Source organism: Chrysoperla carnea, chromosome 3 (genome assembly GCF_905475395.1).
Source record: "Chrysoperla carnea chromosome 3, inChrCarn1.1, whole genome shotgun sequence".
Lineage (NCBI taxonomy): Eukaryota > Metazoa > Arthropoda > Insecta > Neuroptera > Chrysopidae > Chrysoperla > Chrysoperla carnea.
In genome coordinates this window covers 37,483,509-37,504,282 of record NC_058339.1, presented here as the reverse complement: position 1 = coordinate 37,504,282, position 20,774 = coordinate 37,483,509, and the positions used below count along the sequence as shown (strand labels likewise).

General features: G+C 29.2%; 1 protein-coding gene across 1 annotated transcript in view; it reads right to left on the bottom strand.

The window, feature by feature from the left end:
- LOC123294672 (alpha-1,3-mannosyl-glycoprotein 4-beta-N-acetylglucosaminyltransferase A) overlaps window positions 1-20,774 on the bottom strand; it is a 365,058-nt gene that overhangs the window by 56,611 nt on the left and 287,673 nt on the right. The window contains exon 4 of the mRNA XM_044875778.1: window positions 7,601-7,958. Within this exon, the coding sequence (XP_044731713.1) occupies window positions 7,601-7,958 (358 nt within the window). The remainder of the gene's footprint in view (window positions 1-7,600; window positions 7,959-20,774) is intronic.

Here is a 20,774-nt window from a genome sequence, read left to right as displayed (position 1 = left end):
TGATTTTTTTAAGTTGACATATGCTTAAATTTCGAAAAATGACTTTTATCGAAAAAAATGTTTCAAACAAAAATGTTGGATGTGGAGGCGCACATCTTACGCAGATATTAATAGTGACTTAGGTTTTCGATCTCACTTTACGCCATAACTGGTAATCGATAGACAAACATGCCTTTAGATGATATGTATTAGAAAATTTTCATTTTTCATTTGTATGTTTAAGCAAAAAATTAAATCTATTAATCTGAGTAATTATTTAGTGACTCAAATTATTTGTCCATGGGTGTACATACCTGTATATTATGTATACAGTTACTAATTCTAAATTTGAATATTTTGTTTAAATCTGCCAATCGTGGTGAAAACATTATTTCAATGTTTCAATAATCCAAGAAATTTTACTAGATTTAAATGAGAATTGGTTCATGGTACCTACTGTGAAAAAATGAATAATATTCAAGAAGATATGCCATGCAATAAATTTTAAATATGAATCTTCCTTGCTAAAATTTAAGTATTTTAATTAAAATAAAACATTACTTAATTTGAAACAAATCTTTATATCAAAGTTTTAGTTAAAGTTCCATGTTCTATCTAACCTTTAGCAGTTGAGTTATTTTCAGCTCCTTAATTTCAGAGGCTGAGTGCACCTCCTTCATGCATATACCATGCACTACACCAGCCCTTTACAACTATTAATTAAATTAATTTTGTTGCGACGGCGGGAATCAAACCCATTCCCCTAAGCATACCGTGGACGGAATTGGTTACGCCTTAACTAACTGAGCTAAAAGGGCGACTTATATGCACTAACTAAATGCTCATATAAACCTAAAATAAAAGGTTTATTCTAGTTAAACCTAAAATAGAATCCAAAATATTTTCTTTGCAATATCTTTAAATAAGGCAAAAATTTCATTATATTACATGAAGTTTTCTTTGTAATGTTTTAAATCCTAATATCGGTTTAAATTTTTTTAGGTATAATGGTTTCCAATATAGAAATATCTGAGTTTCAATGTGATTTTTTTTTTCATTTTCAACCACAGTTTTTTTTATTAAACACACAATAAAACCATTAATATTTACATTCTATGTTATGCTATAACTAGAGAGGTATGATCCATGTTTTGACTATTCACAACTTTACAATAAAATTTTCGATATCAATATGAAATAGAAGAAGGAACATGGTTAGAGGACCAAACTAAACCAAACCGTGTATATCGAGCACATAATGTAATGGCGAACAGGTCATTGAGTCAACAATAACCGCATGGTTACAGGAATTGGTAGTTGGTTTTGTGGCTAGCAAATATGTTGGGTTATTTTATACATATTTTCATAATGTACAGAGCAAGCAAGCAGTATTTGTAGAGTAGGTATAGATACCTACATTATCATATTTATTTTATATACGTCCATGAAAAGGTGATTTTTATTTAAATGAACAATTAAATGGTCAGATCGGTTTGGGATTTATTTCAATTAAATATATTTACTTTCGTTTTCTGTAACTGAATTAATTCATGTCGTTAAGAGGTTTAGTTCTATATTGGCCCGGGTGTTATATATATCCTACCGACTGCGCCAGTTAAGTTTTCGTAAAAAATTGACGTATCTATTATACTAATAGATGTAAAGTAGATTAATTTTTTGAATGAAGTAAAATTGCAAAACACAATTCCACTCTCCTTGTGTTTGTTCTACCTGCTTAATACGTGAAAAACTGCAACATTTCCAGTTTTTGTAGTTCAATTCAAAAACTACGAGCTTTTGACAATAGTTTCTACTTTCATTTTTGAAAGTTTATTAAATTTGAAACAGCTCCGTACGTACAGCTCCGTATGTCTAATAGTTTTTAGATATGATACTTGAAAAATTTACATGGTTTTTAGAAATGTTAAACTATGTTGCTCGCAGGAAGCAAAAAAAATTTTTACAACCTGTGTAGTTCGTGACAAACTTCTAATTTTGCAGTTTTTTAGCACCACTTTTTTTGCTTGCTAAACCTAGTTTCACACTCCCCTAAGAGGTCCAAATAACATGTCAGAAAAAGCAGCTTTGGCTGGCGTATATTTTTATCTTTAATAATTCATAGATTGTTTTGAGAATCCTAAAAATATCATGTATACGTTCCTGAAATCCAACTGTTTATGTATGATATCGTTTGTCAAAAAATATACGAATATTTGAATACAGTTTTGGGTTGAATAGTCATTCACATGTCTGACATTTCACATTTGTGTTTATACACCTACATAATATATGAAATAAGTCATGCATCAGGAATTATTCTATACATAAAGTTCACTGTTTATTGCGAATCAACTACTAAATATATATAATTTATGATATTATGACAGGTAATGTCTATTTATAAACAGGAAAATATACTACTGCAATTTTCTATATTACAGAAAATATTTACACATATCGAAAATAGTAGAAGATGGAAGTTTTAAAATTATTCTACATGACGTAAGCCGTTGATAAAATAACACTGAATGAAATTAGAAATTTTGGAAAGTAATAGCGAATATTGATGAAATTTAAATTTGGTTCAAATATTTTTTCCCGTAACTTTATTGGCTGGACATTTGAAATAAACCATTATTTTAGTAATTAATATATTTTTAACTACTTAAAATAATAAATGTACAAATTCAGTGAGAGAAAATCGACTTTCTAAAACGGAAATTCAAATGTTAAAACGGACGTGGCGTCATAGTATGTGGCTTGTCAGACTTGTTGACATAGTGTATGGTATTAATTACTTATATTTTGTATGGTAATACCATGGATATATACTATAATTACAACCCACTTAGGGACTAGCACAACATGCTCATTCATACACTTAAAATCACTTTTTGTTTTTGTGTAAAGAGATCTGTTGAAAATGAATGAAATACTTAAAAAATTATTAAATTACCAGAAAAACTAAAATGTTTCAAATGCAAAAATAGAAACCGGATATGACTAATCATGAAATAGATGTTTTATCACCAAATTTAACAGAAGAGGCGTTTGGTATTTCTAAAGAAAATTTGAATAATATTCTAAGGAAATTATTTCATTTCATAGAACAAGAATTCTCCTTTCAGGAAAGCTACAAATAAAATGTTTATTTCTTGAAATGCTCTTGCTTGCTAAATGCACGGTCCAACAATATAGTCAGTGAAATCTATAATTAAAAGAACCTATGGGGGGGGGGGCTGCCAAATAGCATCAATATATTTATATATTTTTAAAGTTCATTTTATAATTATTGATTATTACAAGATAATAACGAAACAACATAGAAACAACTTTTCAAATAAAAGGCGAAAATTTCATGTACCATACCTAATAATAATTATAATGAGCATAAGTTTTCCGTTATTATTACATCAAACGGAAAAGTTTTAAAGTATTTAATAGCATTTTCTCTTCTATTATTATCGAAGTGTTGAAAGTGTTATTAAAATTTATATAATAAATTTGATATTTTAATAGTAGTTTGTACAACTAGGGTGCAAAGTTTTGTTTTTTGTATTAGATACGAATGTACGTGACCTTATGGGCTCATGTATTAATTATGTTACTCGCACTCATTTTAATGCACTAGAAGTGGATGCAAATGTATTTTATATTTTATAGATAAAAAGGTAAAAAACTAATTTTGCGACACAAGTTATACACATAGTTTTTTGTCATTCTTTTTCCGAACGTTTAATTCGAGAAAAATTAGAACAACTCACACAAACAAGTGAAATTTATAAAATTTGAAATCCAGAATACTATTGTCTCTTCTATGTCTATGTACAATGTATTTGTAAATATTTCCAGTATACAATACTATTGGGTGCAATACTGTTTAGAGTTTATATGATACATTATCACAATACAGTAAAACCTTTTAATGTGGATTTAGAAAATATTTGTAATCAATGTTCAAAAATTAAATTAATTGTTCCATTATTACTTGAATCATTTCTAAGAAATTGTGAAAGAATATTTTTGTTGAAAAACATCATCACCATATGTAAAAATGTGTTAAAGATTAGTATTCATTGAAAATAATTGACTATTGTGTGACTATTGAATTAACTATTGTACTATATATATGCACTAAAAAGTAAAAAAAAAATATTAATTTTTTACTTTTTAGTGCAGATTTAGTTTTTTTTTGTTGTTGAAAGTTTCTTTATTTTGTGATTTCTAGTGAATCTGAAGTACAATAACTAATTTGTTACTAAAAAAAGAATCATCGAAATCGGTTGGCGTGACATTGAGTTATTGTCTATTTGCCGCGCAGATACTTAATGTAAATTTAAGACTTATATGGTTTTCTAATGGATGCCATTGTCAGAACTGGATCAAATTGAAATGGGACCACACTGGAAGCACCAAATAGAAAAAGAATCACCGAAATCAGTTCACCCAGTCGAAAGTTCTGAGGTAGGAAACATTAAAAACAAATACAGTCGAGTAAGAACCTCTTCCTTTTTTGCTTGTAGCACAGTACCAGTGCAGTTTTCCTTCGTTCGTCAAGTTGTATTATTTATATTTTCCCTCACTCTGTAGTAGTTTACACAAGATATGGCTCATTAGAAAATTTCAAACCACATTTTAACCCAGTTTTATTTCCAGACGGTGAAAATCATCCAATTAGAACATGATATAATATAATTAATTTTCCATACGGTTTTCAAATTAAACAAACTGCACTGTATACAGTTTACACATTACATACATCATATACAAATAGTACACACTGGCTACGTTAACTCATCTTACATGGGTGGTAATAAATGTTTGGCTATAATATTATGCACAACTGCAACGTATCTACCTACCTATGTTTAAAAGATGTGCCTTATATTCGTGATATTCAAATTAAGGTGGTAATGCAGCAAAAGAGAAATCACGTGTGCTTACCTAATAAAAAAAAGACTTAAGGTTGTTGAGGCATTACAAAAAAAGAAACACCACAAACTTAAAATTTTGAGAAATTGTTCGAAAACATGGTAGAGAGTGACAACAAAGTTTTTAGTCAGTGACGTCAACACCTCGCATTCGTAGCGCCATCGCAGGGAAAAATAACATGAATAGCATAAATGGTTTGTCTCTCAGCTGGCTTTCACTATATTATAAGGCAAATTTCCATTGAAACCGATTGGCACACAGCCTCAACGGAAGCTAATACGTCACTATCGTTTTATTTATTCAAAAATATTACTATTTTTATTAATAATTAATGAAAAAAAAATTATTTGAAATTGTGTTTTTTAGTTTTGGAAACTTGGTATTATTTATGGAAATCGTTAATCTTGAAAAGGAATCATAATAATCGGAACTTTTTTAAATTATGTATTATCACCGATTCTTGATAAGTGTGTGAAGTTTCAATTCAATCCGACATTTTGAAGCATAAATGCATAGATACATGCATATACCAAGCTAAGAAAAGCTTGTTAAAAAAGAAAAGTTTAATGAAAAAATGTTTCTTTTTCCATTCTTCTATTTGGTCATTCTCTTTTTGTAAAAAGAGGTTTCCTGAAGGTTAAGAGCAAAAAATTAATAATCACCTTGCTTAAGCAAGTTAGTTCCCAAATAGTTGATGGTTATCACAGCAACACCCTTAATATTCCAGAGATTTTGTTGAATATTATTTTATAATCTAAAACTTGTCTGTTTTGTGTGGATGTTTTGTACACATTTCATGTTTTGATGGGATGCATTTTTGCATTTTACAAGGATGTAATTTTAGATGTCAGAATTGTAATGGTGTAAACAAGTTTCCGGACTAATGTATAGTACAATATGTACTTCAAATATACAGAACCAGCTTGATACCCGCCCGCTTCACTGAGTTTAAAAGTATAGATTGGTAAAGACCACTGTGTTATAGCCTTCACCTCCCTTGCTCTAACCTATTCCCTTTTCATAACACTGGAAACAATGATAGGAATTGTTTTACACAGGTAAAATATATGATCAGTTTTAGATTTTTTTAAATAAAATAGTCATAATTCATTCAGTATATCAAAAGAATGGCGATTAATTTCTTACATTTACTATTTAGAAATTTTGTTTGTTAATATATCTTTATATTAACAGATATTCTGATATATGAGCTATATTATTGCTAGTTTCATTCAAAACCTTTCATTAGTTTTTGGGTGAAAGCGTTATAAACAAACAAACAAACAAACATCCTTACTTTCACATTTATAATATATAGGGATTTATAAAAATGCACCTTTTATTGGAGTACATTTTTTTTGTTACAGCAAAAATTTTATGAATATAAATTTGGGTTCACATGTACATAATTTATTCGTGATCCAAATACATAAAATACTGACCATTATTTGATAAAATATACAGTGGGGTGCATAAATGTTGGTTTGTAAGGCGATAAAAGTCTATTAATTTAACCATAATCGAAATAATAAGAGCAGTAGAAAATAACCAAAACTTGAATTCAACTAAAATAACCTACAAAAAGAATAATGTGCTTCAAATGGCATAAAAGCCTTTTTCTAAAATAAATTGCTGAAGAAACAATTTAAAATCAATTTCCCTCTCATTTCCTCGCTTAGAGTCACACGCATTGTTTCTCACCTGTCTGGCGAACGCCATTGTAATGGCAGCACTTTTGTGTATGAACGGCGGTTCAAAAGTTCTAAAGTACTTAATTAAATGAAATTTTATACGTTCTACCTACCTACCTTGGCGACACTCATGAGTTTAATTATGAGCCCAATGCTTTAATGCAACAAAATGCTCTTGATTTTGCAGATTTAGACTGCTTCTAAAAGAATATTCCACATTCTAATACTTCCTCTAATACATCATTCAACTATTTAAAATATTGCAATACAACAAAAAATGAGATTAAAAATTATATTCCGTCATCCATCCCAGAAATATGTCTTTCGTAACTATTTACCGAAGGGCAGCATATTGATAGAACATTATAGGTTAGGTTAGGTTAGAGTTAGGTTAGGTGGCTGTCCTGGGGTGGGACACACTTAGACCATAGGGTCCGTTGTGATACCGAAAAAGGGTTGGCAAATCCCCGACCACTACTCTATGAACCATTTGGAGCTGTTTAAGCACAGCAGGAGAGCTTTGACGTCGACGGACTTTAGGTGGGAGAGGTCGTCAAAGAGAGGCTGGCTCAAATAAGTCCATCTCCTCATGGCAAGAGCAGGGCAGTGACAGAGAAGATGAGACATTGTCTCCTCCTCCTCACCACTGTGACAGCTCCTGCAGTAGTCGTGATACACTGTCAGGCCCAGGCGTTTAGCATGCCTGCCGCCCAATCAGTGCCCTATAATAGCCGCAACAACATTGCAAACAGAGGCCATTGGAAATGATATAAGATCTTCGGAACACCTACGATTGTACTTGGACCAGTTCTGTCTTGTAGTACCACAAGTAAGTTTCTCCCTCCATCTAAAATTTTTTAAAATATCCTCTTTGAGGAGCAACTTGCAGTGGATACACAAATGAAACTATCGGATATTTATTGATGCTCGTGTCCGGCAGCATTGTGCGTGCCATTATAAAGTAGAACATTATAAGAAATATATAAAAAAAAACTCACCAATGAATCCCAGTTGACAAAAATCCAACACAAACCATGATTCTTTCTTTGATATCCGATCCAATGCATAGTTCTTCATTATCGAAACATAATTACGTTTAGCAAGGATATCATCTTCTAATTGTACATAAAATGTACCCTTCGATTGTGCATACGACATTAGATATGCAAAATCTAAATTTTGTTTTGAACGCCAGCGAACACGTTCATATGAATCACCCAACGTTAAACGTAATTTTGTCATATCTGGATAATATGATGCACGAGGTGATATTATTTCAATTAAACCAGAATCTAAATGTTGTGGAAAACGGATTTCAATTTCTTTTGCCACTTGTAGGACGATTTCTATATCCGTCTGAAACAAACAAAAAAAAGTGTTTTGATAAGGTCTTACAAATAGAAAAACATGTAAACTTGCAAGTATATGCATATACAAAAATGATTGTATGTCACGGTTTGATGTCATTCAAGACGCCATGATAATCTACACTGTTTAAGAAGTTAATTTGAATTGGTTTTTTAAAATGTAAAATAAATACTGTATTTTTATTTAAAATAATAATTTTTTGGTGTAAATCAGATACTAATGTAACGTATAAACCAATTTTTCAAATTTAGAATTCTGCATGGGTTAATCAATATTTCAGAAACTATAGATCGGATTATAGGAAGAATGCTGTTGTTCGGCTTACCATGAAATATGTATAAATAAATCCTATTTCAATTGTACATTTGCCGCCAAAATTTTAAAATAATAAAACAGTTTTAATATGGTAAAAACCATTCTATGAATAATTTCATGGGATATTTCAGACCACCTTGTATAATGATGGAGATGTTAAAACATACGGTTATAAAACGTTTCATATATAATATCGGTATATTTTATTCAAAAGGTAAAAGCATTTATCCTGAAAATATTTGAGTTAGTTAAAGCATGCAGTTTGTTAGAAGGACAAACTCTTTGTATACATATATTGCAAGGATAAATTAATATTTAATTTAAAATTTCCAATTGATATACGGTTAGTATTTTCTTTTTTGAAAAATTTTCAAATACAAAAAATTTTACTATACAATGTCCAGCTGGAAATGTAGTGATTTTCACAAACTAATAAAATTTATATACGTTGTTGTATTAAAAAAGTTTTTGTTGATGACTTTTATAAAATAATTAACAATATAGTAGATATGTACAGTGTGTGCATTTACCCTCACATTTTCGTTATTTATAGCAATATATATTTGAAATTTTTTACTTAACGGAAATCGGAACTTTAAACTGAGATTAGAACAAATTGACAAATTGGGTCGACTAAAACAATTTTTGCCTAGCGTCAGAGAGGGTTAGATATATAAAAAAAAAAAAAATAAATAAATAAATAAATAAAACAAACAATTGACTGAATTAATTGTTGAAATACCATGTATAGAAAGTGTTGATTACTCTGCCATATTACACATACATACATGTCACACATATAAAACTGATATTCCCATGTAATACATACTATACAATTTGCTCTCACTGGTGAATGTTTACAAAAAAAATGTTTCAAACAAATGTTGTTTATTTTTTTATAAGGAATATTTTTTACGTTTAAACTTTTGTTCTATCTTTACAAGGTTTATAAGATCCAATTGTTCCTCATTTACGAAAAATGTTTCGTCGACCTCACTTTTGACGTCTTTAGCACGCTATAAAAATTTAAGCTGGATATATCTTTTCGTCTTTGAGTTATCGTGATGACAGACGACAGGCAGACGACAGACAGACAGACAGCCGGAAATTTACTAATTAGATGATTCTATACCAAAATTTTGTTCATAACATCAATATTTTTAAGCGTTACAAACTTGGGACTAAACTTAGTATACCTTCGTATATTTCATATACATGGTATAAAAAGTTGCTTAGAATATTTTTTTATACACATTTACCGATTTTCATGACAACATTTTTGTATTTTTAAATTATTTCATTATTTTGGTCTTTACTCAGAATTGTTGGGTACATTCCATAGCACACTAGTTATAAAAGTTTATTTTTTAATTTTATAACTAGTGTGCTATGGATTGTAAAAACTGGACAAATTGATAATTTAATGGTGTATTCAAATATTTCAATAAACTTGCAATAATTATGAGTTTGGACCAAAATAATGAAAAAATTAAAAATCCGAATTTTGTGATGAAAATCAGAATATAGGTATAAAAAAATATTCTAAGCAACATTTTATCAAGAATTGACACTATTAAGAAATGACCGTATTTGTCAATTTGTAGTAGACTGAGTTTCAAGTTCTGAATTTCGGTTAAATAAATAACGAAAATATGAGGGTGTCTTCATCTTAAATGCACACACTGTATATTAACCTTACACATGATAAGAATAATTATAATAAATAGTAAATAACATATACGTACAGGTCCACAGAATAACAAACTGTATTTTCTCATTATAAAAAAAAAATTTCTAGTAGTTTTTTTCCTAACTATACAAATATCTGATATGAAATACTGTACAAAGAGTCGAGTTTTTAATTCGACTTCCATATATTATAATATTTTTTTCTCAATTACCAATAATAATAATAATGTGGTTTAACCTCCGTTTCTCTGACATAAACGCCTATAACAGAGCCCACCCACATCATAATTTGTTAATCTTTATTTATTAAACTACATTCTTATATACAATTAGATTTATGATGGGGGTGGAGTCGGTTACTTCGTTCTTATCTAAGAGACGACAATATGATCAATTCTACCGTCCATTTATTATTATTCTATCGCCCTTTTATTGCTCACGCTGCCGCTGTCTGGATTCGAATCCGCAACTCTAGTCTAAGTAGACAAACGGTTAAAAGCTATCGATTTAGACCGCTAGATATCACTCGCAAAACCTTTTGCGTTTTTTTCATATAAAATTCGATTGCTGATTGTATTCCTTACGGTTAATTTTCTTATTTTTCAAGAACATATCCTAATTCAGTTGCAACTTTGTCTTTTATTCTACTTATTCCTGTGAAAAATTTAAAACCCCTTAGATTTTGAGTTTTAACGATTCAGCATTTCGTTTTTTAAATAGTCAAAACTTCATTTGATTACATTTAGGCGGTGAAAAGGATGAAACTTGATTTCTCAAAAACTCTCATTAATTATCAAATGGGCTTGGTATGAAAATAGGTAGGTACAATAAACCAATAACTTTAACATCCCAAAGAACTGGGAATTTATAGCTTATAGTTTTTAAAGAAACTTCCAGAGGATTTTCCCGAAACTTTGAAAGAACAGAAGATTGTCAATTGAGTCATTTGTCTATAGTACTTGATTTCATAGTACCCCTATGTAAATATATTAAGTTGGTGAATGGGGATGATTTTCTCAAGATAGTTTCCTAAAGCTCTTTACGAATCTATGAAAGGTAGTAGAACGTTGCAAATTTACGGGGAGCTTTGAATAGTAGGTTATTTGGCCAAAAATCGAAATCGGATATTACACAATCGGAAAATCACTGCAGGAGTTGTTTAATCTACAGTAATACAACTAAAAGGCCATCCACAAACATGCCAAATACATATATCCTCCATTCGTCGGATAAAAATGTCTCAATATTTTTATTTTTACCTAACATGTGAAATAAACGATTTACAAAAGTTAATTAGTAGACATGAAACCTTTTAAAAAATTTTTATTCGCATGGTGCGTGAGTTTTATAGGAGGCGTTTCCATGGATACACTACTTTAATTATAGAATTGTATGGATACATATATAATTGTATGGATTGCATTTATGACTTACATTGAAAATTTAATATTATTGTCTCACAAATTTAAATAAATAATTATGATAATTTACATTTGAAAAATAATATTTGTGCAATTTGATTTCTTATTTTCACAATTTTTAATGCATTAAGTTTAATTAATTAGTGTTTCTCAATAATTTTAATTTGACATTTTCTATAAGATTGACATGTAAAGAATTGCAAATTAGTCATAACAGCCTCCTTTATCGCCAAAATTTTTCACTGAAAGCGTTGGCATCGATTTTATTGTCCCTACCATGACTACGCACACAACGAATAGCGATTTCATTTGACTCTTAATGCATTGAATTCAAATAAATACATTTTTTAAGTGCCCGACACCTTTCAGAATAAAAATTTGCATTTGCATATGAAAGTAAATTGACGATCTATACCATTCACGTTTTTTAAAATTTGTATATATATTTTTTTCATAAATTATAAGCTTTCACCGACAATATTGTTGGGTAATAAAATTAATGGAAATTAACCCTTCGTGATTTAATGTAAGCTTATGTGAAAAAAGTTTGCTTTTTTTGTTTGTTAATATTAATAATTTTTATAACATTTTTTTTATTTTTTGTGAAAATGTTCTGTATGAAGTTTTTTTTTTGTATGCTATTATTAATGATAATAAAAAAATATTATAAGTAAAAATTTGTTTAGAATTTATTTTTCCAACTAAAAATTTAATAAAAACTTTCTATAAAATATATATGAATTTGTATTCTTTGGAATATGTATAGAATTTAAAAAAATTGTGGGAAAATTTATAAAAGAATTTAATGGAAAATAAATATGCTTAAGTAAAGCTTAGATTTTATGAAAGGAGTCCAAAAATAAGATGAAACAAGTGAAAACAAACAATTGACTGAGTTAATTGTTTAAATACCATGCATAGACAGTGTTGATTACTTTATCACATTACACATCTAGATATACATGTCACACATACATAACTGGTATTCCCATATAATACATACTATACAATCTGCACCTAACTTGCGCCATCACGGGTTAATAGTGATGTTTATGCAAAAATGTTCAAACAAAAGCTGTTTATTTTTTGATAGGACCTAAGACCCAATTGACCTATAATGCCAATTTACGAACTTGAACTAACTTTTTATGTCCTGAGTACGCTGTAAAAATTTCAGCTTGGTATCATTTTTCGTTTTTGAGTTATCGAGTTGACAGACATTCGGACGGACGGACTTACGGGCGGATGGACAACCGAAAATAAACTAATTAGATGATTCTATGACCACCCATACAAAATTTTTTTTCGTAGCATCAATATTTTTAAGCGTTACAAACTAGGGACTAAACTTAATATACTATGTATATTTCATATGTACATGGTATAAATAGTCTTTTAAAATTAATTTAGTAATTTTTAGCTTTTGAACTAAAAGTTCATGTACAAAGATATTTATTTTTAAAAGCTTCTGCCACCTTTATAATAAATTTTATTATTAGAAAATATGGATAAAATGCGAAATTTATTCTACGTATTTTCTAATCGAATAAAATTTTAATGTAAACACAAAGTAAACATTCATATTATACATTAAATTCTTCAGTTTTCTCATATATGGCATAAGAGCTAGCAACGCCTCGAAAAAGTTGATTTGAATATGTCTAGATTTAGGATAATTCTTTTCTTATTGAAATTAGGTTGAGATTTAAGTTCATCTTACACCTAAGAGTGGCTCCGTTTACCGCATTTACTAGAGTGCATTCTAAAAACTAGTTGCATAAGTTTCTTTTGTTAATCATTTTAAAACAATTAAATAAAATTTATTTTGCATATCCTTTTAATAGCAATAAAAATGATGTTTGCCACTGCTTTTCCGTTTCAAAACCTGCGCCAGATACTCTAATTATTAAAAAAAAAGTATGGCAATTATATTTGTGAGATATTAGATAAATAAATGACTTCAAAAGTAGGCATATTTAACAATGGTCTTGTAGGGTAACGGTAGATGGATGATATGTTTTCATAGGTTTCTCCAAAACGGGCCTATTTAATTTAAAATTTAAACTTTAATAAATTATTGAAAACAAAAAAAAACCCGTTGTGCTTGACCAATTAAGGATGTATAAGCACGGTATTGGGCACACAAATTTGAAAAAAAAAACATATTTTCAGTAATGTTCAAAATATCGAAAATTGAAATTTTGTTTAATTATATTTAGCTTTCGATATTTCGAAAACCAAGGCAGATACCGAAAAAATGTATTCTTCTACATTCATGAACTTATAACAAAATTCATCATCAAAGTTGAAAATAAGGTAAAAATAATTTCAACCACAAGTCTAAACTTGCCTTGGCACTCGTACTGCCTTAAATAATGTAATTTTAAGTTTTTAGGCAGGCATTGGGTTACTTTTCTAGCACGTATCCTGCGTTAATGGACGTAATCGCTGGTTCAAGACGTATTTCATCTCCATCTAAGTTCAATAAAGAAAGTAGTTCAATAAGGAAGAAATTAAACTCTCGAAAACGTTGCCTTCTCTCGTACGAATAAGACACTGTTTCTATAGTATATTGTTGAACGTTGCTACCACACGTGTTAGATTTCTAACTAATACCTTTAAGGTAAATTCAATTTACTTTAACGCTTGAAGCTTGTGATGGTATACAATAAATTTCCTACACATCTACACATCATTTTAAAAATATTTTTCCAACATATTTCCGTTTCAGCGTTGGTAGAAGACGAACATAATTTATTTCGTGTTATTTTGATAGATTTACATTATGTATATATGTATATTATATTCATAGATATAAAAAATGTTTAATAGACATTCAGAAGTTTCTACACTATACAGTTAAAATTACGAGGATTCAAATTAACGCGTTTAGTTGGCTTTTGACGTTTGGCAAGTCCGATTTAGGTGCTAGGTAGGTGCTGAGGAAATTTGAAAATATTAACGAAAATAGTCGTTTTACATTTGTTTATAACTATTTTCTTTTTCGATTTAAAAGTTGATATTTGGTGAAGTTGATATTTGGAGTATTAGGTTCACAAATTTTCAGTTTTTTTTTTTTTTAAACAAAACTTTTGAAAATTTTTCGGAATATAGCATTTTCTCGAAAAAAAAAACAACTTTCGTAAAAACATTCCTCTTGGTCGAGGGCTTATGGTAGAGCGGTTTTTCGAGGGTTAATCTCTTTATCTAGTCTTCTTAGATCAAGTTTATCTAACAGTTTACAAGATGGCCCAATTTACCGATGTTGCTCATTTACGAACTCGACCTCACTTTTCGTCCTAAGCACGCTATAAAAATTTCAGCTTGATATCTCTTTTCATTTTGAGTAACCGTGATGACAGATAGACAGACAGACAACCGAAAATGGACTAATTAGATGATTTTATGAACACGTATACCAAAATTTTGTTCATGGTTTCAATCAAGTTTCAATCCCAAGTTTTTAACGCTTAAAACTAAACTACGTATACCTTAGTATATTTCATATACATGGTATAAAAATAAAAAAATCTGTTATAAATTTTTAAAAAACTAAGTCGCCGGTTGTTTCATTCTTGAGATATAATAATGTAAAGTTAAAACATGTTATTGTTGAACAGAAACAACAAAAGTTATTGTGGTTGAAGAGAACTATAATATAATTTTAAACTCTTATATTGTATGTATATTGTATGAGAGACAGTTGTGTGGTACAGTATAGATAAAAATTATACTTTATTTTACTAGAAGCTTATATACTTATACCGTTCAAATAATCCAAAACTTTTTTGTAATATTGTAGGAAGATTGTAACCTAAAGAGATGTAGTAAACTTTCTATAATCATAGTTCATACTCTCTATAAACAACAAAATTCTGAATAACGTTTGTAGCCACGATATACTCGTATTCCTGTGCTTACATAAATATAGCAAGCATACTATACTGTATAGTTACTAACAAATATTACATCATATTGTTCGTTGTTTGCTCAATGTTGTTGCTGTTTTTTGTTTGTTTTTTGCATGATGTTTTCTTTTTTCTAAACTTTTCTCTAATAAGTTGGTTACAACCAACTTTACTTACGTCAAATATTTACCGAATGTCAAAAAAATTATAATCCGTTATTTTAGGAAGCACGATTTAACTTTGATTTTTCCTTTTTTCTTATTAAAGCATTGGGCTCATAATTAAACTCATGAGTGTCGCCAAAGTAGGTAGGTAGAACGTATAAAATTTCATTTAATTAACTACTTTAGAACTTTTGAACCGCCGTTCAAACACAAAAGTGCTGCCATAACAATGGCGTTCGCCAGACAGGTGAGAAACAATGCGTGTGACTCTAAGCGAGTAAATGAGAGGGAAATTGATTTTAAATTGTTTCTTCAGCAATTTATTTTAGAAAAAGGCTTTTATGCCATTTGAAGGACATTATTCTTTTTCTAGGTTATTTTAGTTGAATTCAAGTGTTGGTTATTTTCTACTGCTCGTATTATTTCCATTATCGTTAAATTAATAGACCTTTATCGCCTTACCAATCAACATTTATGCACCCCACCGAATATTTTATCAAATAATGGTCAGTATTTTATGTATTTGGATCACGAAAAAATTATGTACATGTGAACCCAAATTTTACTGCTCTATCTATTTTCATCAGTATGAACCATAAATTAAAGATTTCTGTTAAAATTTAAAATAGTCAAAGTCAAACAATTCATAGCCATCCTTTCTGTTATACTTAATGAGTTATGACTTTTTTACACTTTGAAAAATTGTGTAAAACAATAAATGTTTTTGAATATAACTTTAAATAAGTATACCCTTTCAGTCTATAAGTTTGCTTATATCTGAAATGATTGTCCATAATTTATGTAATATCTTGCATAAACCTATATTTCTGTAGCCGTAGTTTCTTCCATTGGTACATACAGTAATAATAACTCAATATATTATATAATAACGTTGAATACCTTGTTATTTGTTACGTTAAAAGGATGTTTTTGGTTTGTGTACTGTGTATAACTTTCATGTTTATAAAAGTACATCCACATACAAAATTGTATTGAAAGTTCAACTAGCTGCAAATATCATTCGAGAAACTTCTTGTTGTACATAGAAGAATCTTTTGGCTTCCAAACTTGTATGCTATTTGTATCCAGTTGTGTAATAGTAAAATCAGCAGGAGTTATACGGATTAAATAAAGAAAAAATTATTAAGTACACGCAAGAATTCCTATGCGTTATAAAATTTCACTTTAAAATAAAAATAAATAAAAATTCCAATAACAAGAATTCGGAAAAAACGCCTCAGATCGAAATTTGATAAAGAGTTTTTACGTTCGTCTTGATATAGAATTATACAGTCAATTAAAGAACACCCCTGTATAAATTAAAATATTAATCTTACACTATATTTTTAAAATACATGTCTGTCCTATTTAGGTGGTAACATTTTTTTGAACAAAATTTCCCCCATTTATGTGGTAACATCTTATTCAACAGCGCTGTATAGTGAATATTTAGTTGTTCATCCAGTGACAGTTTGTAAGGGAAACTGTATATGACAGAGTTAGAAACTCACTCTTTTGCACTCGTAATTCTGTTACAAAGTCTCATAAGACGTAATAGACAAATGCACCCACTTTTATATGTACATCCTGTAATATATATGTTACGTCAATTTGATATCATAAGCTTCCCATATTTTTTTCTTCACTTTATAACGAAATAATGTTTATAAAATCTGTAATGTTAACTCCTTCTTCTTGTATATACAGCGTGGGTCAGAGATTGATGGGGGACATCATGATCCGACATCAGATTGGACCTAGTTATTTGTGTTTCATTAATAGTCAATTTAGATCCTAAGCGGTGAGAGATCGGATAACACTTATTAGAAAAAAAAAAATTTCAAAAATCGTCAGCATTCGGAGGAAGTGCTACTTAAAAGTATGTCATTATTGCATTTAATCGAAATAAAACACACTAACTACGGAATAATGCTTTAGCTAGAAGTTGCCGAGGGCCATAGAGAGCATTCGCCTGTGTCCATGACCTCGACCTACAATTATCGATAAGGTAAAGCGAGTTTTCTTTCGATTAAATGCAATAATGACATATTTTTTATTCATTTCCTCGCATTTCCTCCAAAAGCTAACGTTTTACGAAAAAATGTTTTGAACAAAAATTGTTAGTTTTTTTTATTAAGATCAACTTTCCAATTTAAAGTGTTATTCTATCTCTCACCGTTTAGAATCTAAATTGACTATTAAAGCAACCCGAAGAACTAGGTCAAATCTGATGTCTGAATATGATGTCCACCAGCAATTTTTTTAGGCGTATAAATTCAAATGGTCCACCCTGTAAATACGTGTAGTGAGTATACAGTGTGATTCTTAAGTACTTAAGTCACCCTTTAATGAAAAATTTATAGAGGCACAGAAAAATAAGTCAAACAAAAATTGTTGGGCTTGTCTTTGACCTTGAAATCAAATTTTTTGTTTGAAACATTTTTTTGAAATAAGAATCGATTAGGAAAATTTGAATTCAAAGTTATATCGCTTATTAAAATTGATTTTTGGAGAATCGATTTGATTTATGAAATAATGTTTCGCATAACAATTTCGACATTTTTATAATAAACATCTTTCAATTTAAAATGATTTTCTCTTTTAGGCCTTATCAGTTACGATTATAAGTTGAATTTTAGATATTTCGCATTACATAGTGGATTTCTGGAACACACTCTTTGTATAACTATGATCGTTATATTGATTCTTTGGTATGCTTTTATAAACATAATATACATAATTCAATGAAAATATTTGTAAAATGTATATAGAAATTTTTGAAAGGCTAATATTACATTTGATCCTAGAAACAGGTGAAATTTTATTCTATCTGCTTCTTTCAAACGATTTTCAATTTTCACAAAATTCATAGAATTTTATATCTTAAGTGCACAGATATTGTGAAACGTAAAGTTTACAAAGCTTATATATTTTTCGACAGTTATATGTAACTAGAAGATATGGAGTTATCTTCAAAAAATATTTTTATCAATCGAAGAACGATAAATAAAAAAACTGTTCTTTAAAAACTTTTCGTCCATTTTTATTGTTTCATTAACGGCTCCGGTGTTTACCTTTATTCGTTTTATTATAAGAACAAAGAAAACATTGTTGATTGTTTACAAATCCTATGTATAGGGTGATTCATCAGGATCAAGCCAGGAATTTACATCTAACGGGTTCATTTCTTTAATCTCACACAGTGTCTCAGTAACGAAATGAGCAAAAAACAGATACAGTAAAATCTCATTAATCGGTACTGCCAGACCGACAATTTCACAAACAAATTTCCAACAAAGATGATTTTCGTGCTAGCGATGGTACTTAGCGATGGGACACAAAAGATGCTTTATTCCATGATTAATACATACTTGAAATTTCGAGACTGGTTTCTTTTTGGCAATTCTAACAAAGTTCTCTCTACGAATTTTTTCGAAAGTGCTGCATTTTCAAATGATCATGATATCAACATATTTAAGCTATCGGTCTGCAGAAATACAGTAGGGAATTTTGCGAACACTGTGATCACTTGATAACATTAGTTTTGAAAATTAGCCAAATTTTACACGTTTTTAGAATAGGTCACGGCTGATTTATTTTATTCCATCTTATGTTAAGCCGAGAAATTTATCAAAATGCGTTTGGAACTGTCCTAGAATGTAGCTTCATGGTTTTAGAAATATTTCTGTCAAATGATTAAATTCTGAAAAAATTAACACATTCTATAAAATTATTTATATATCCCGTTTACGTTTATATACTAAAAGTTTGATTAGTAAATCCATACAAAAAATTATAATAAAACCTGCTAGACAGTAAGTAATTGTTCATGTGTGCTCACATGAGATTATTATAGAATTACTTAATATATGCTTTATACGCTTACAGATATCATAGTAATAATTACGATATTAGTAATAAAATAATCCTTTATACACGACATATTATTTTTTAAGGCGTATTCATAAGGCTTATATAATCATTATATAAAGAGCTTTACATTTATCATATTTATAATTACATTGAAAGTACAATGCACTTCGTTATGTTCTTCTTTCAAGTTTCAAATGTAATAAGAGCTATGAAATTGTAATTTTCTTTCTACAGGAATATTGCTCGGAAATTTTTCAAGGAGAGAAATTTGTAGAGTTGATTTAATATTTATTCTTTTGATAGTAATTACAGAAATTTGAATAAGAAGAATATCTTATTTATCGACTTTTCAATGGGTTTGTCGATCTCATTTAGAAATATACTAGCTGAGAACTACCCGCTTGGCTGGCCAACTTTAAAATACAAAGATGATGGTGTTATAACCTTCACTTTATATGCCGTCTAACTTAAACGAAAAAGCCCTTTTACTAGTTTTAAGAAATAGTTTTATTTAGATTTTTTAGAATCCCAAAAATAGATGTCAAATTAAATATCTTGATTACCCTTTGGGAAATAACAAATATCAGTGCTGTTTATACAAAATTTAATTGAGAAATTAATAGCATATAAAAGTTTTATTACGACTATTTTAGGTATAAAGAAAATAATAAAATTCAAATACAAAAATAACAAATATTAATAGTTTTATTATTTTAAGTAAAATGTTATTAAAGTTTAGTATGTGTGTGATTTTAGTTGTACCAGAGATAGTTAGTTAATACTACAATAGTAATGATAATAATAATAATCATAGGTAATAGCATTTGAAAACATTGCTTTTCAAATGACACAATATATACATTTGTTTAGCTACAGTGAAATCTCATTCAACAAGACATTAATCTGGAGGCACACATAGGTACATTCTTACGGAAGCCGGAATGGCTCACTGCCAATTTATGAGAAACTGGCGCAACACTAGCTTATTTTTTAAACGTGTACTACCCACAAGTATAAAACCAACTTTTAATAAAGTCACCAGTTCACTTTCAACAAGTTCACTTGTAACTTGTGGCATTATGAAAACGAACTTTTTTGAAGATTTCAATCGGTGATGACTATCCTTTAATTAGACACCACCGAAACTGTCTGGAATTATTAATAATTTATGTCCAGGTTCAATAATAATATGATAATGTTTATAATTTGTCTTATGTAATTAGTTCAAAATTTCCTGTAGTATTATTTAAAAAATATAATGCTTTAATTGTTGATGTTTTGCTTTTGCATCTGCACATTTCTAATTTCTAACCATTAAAAGTATTATCAAGTGTTTATTATGACGTTTCCGTACCCGGAATAACTAAAAATAGTCGTTGATCCACAAAATCGGTTCAGTTTGGAGAAGGCTCTCTGGAAAAAAGTAATTGATTA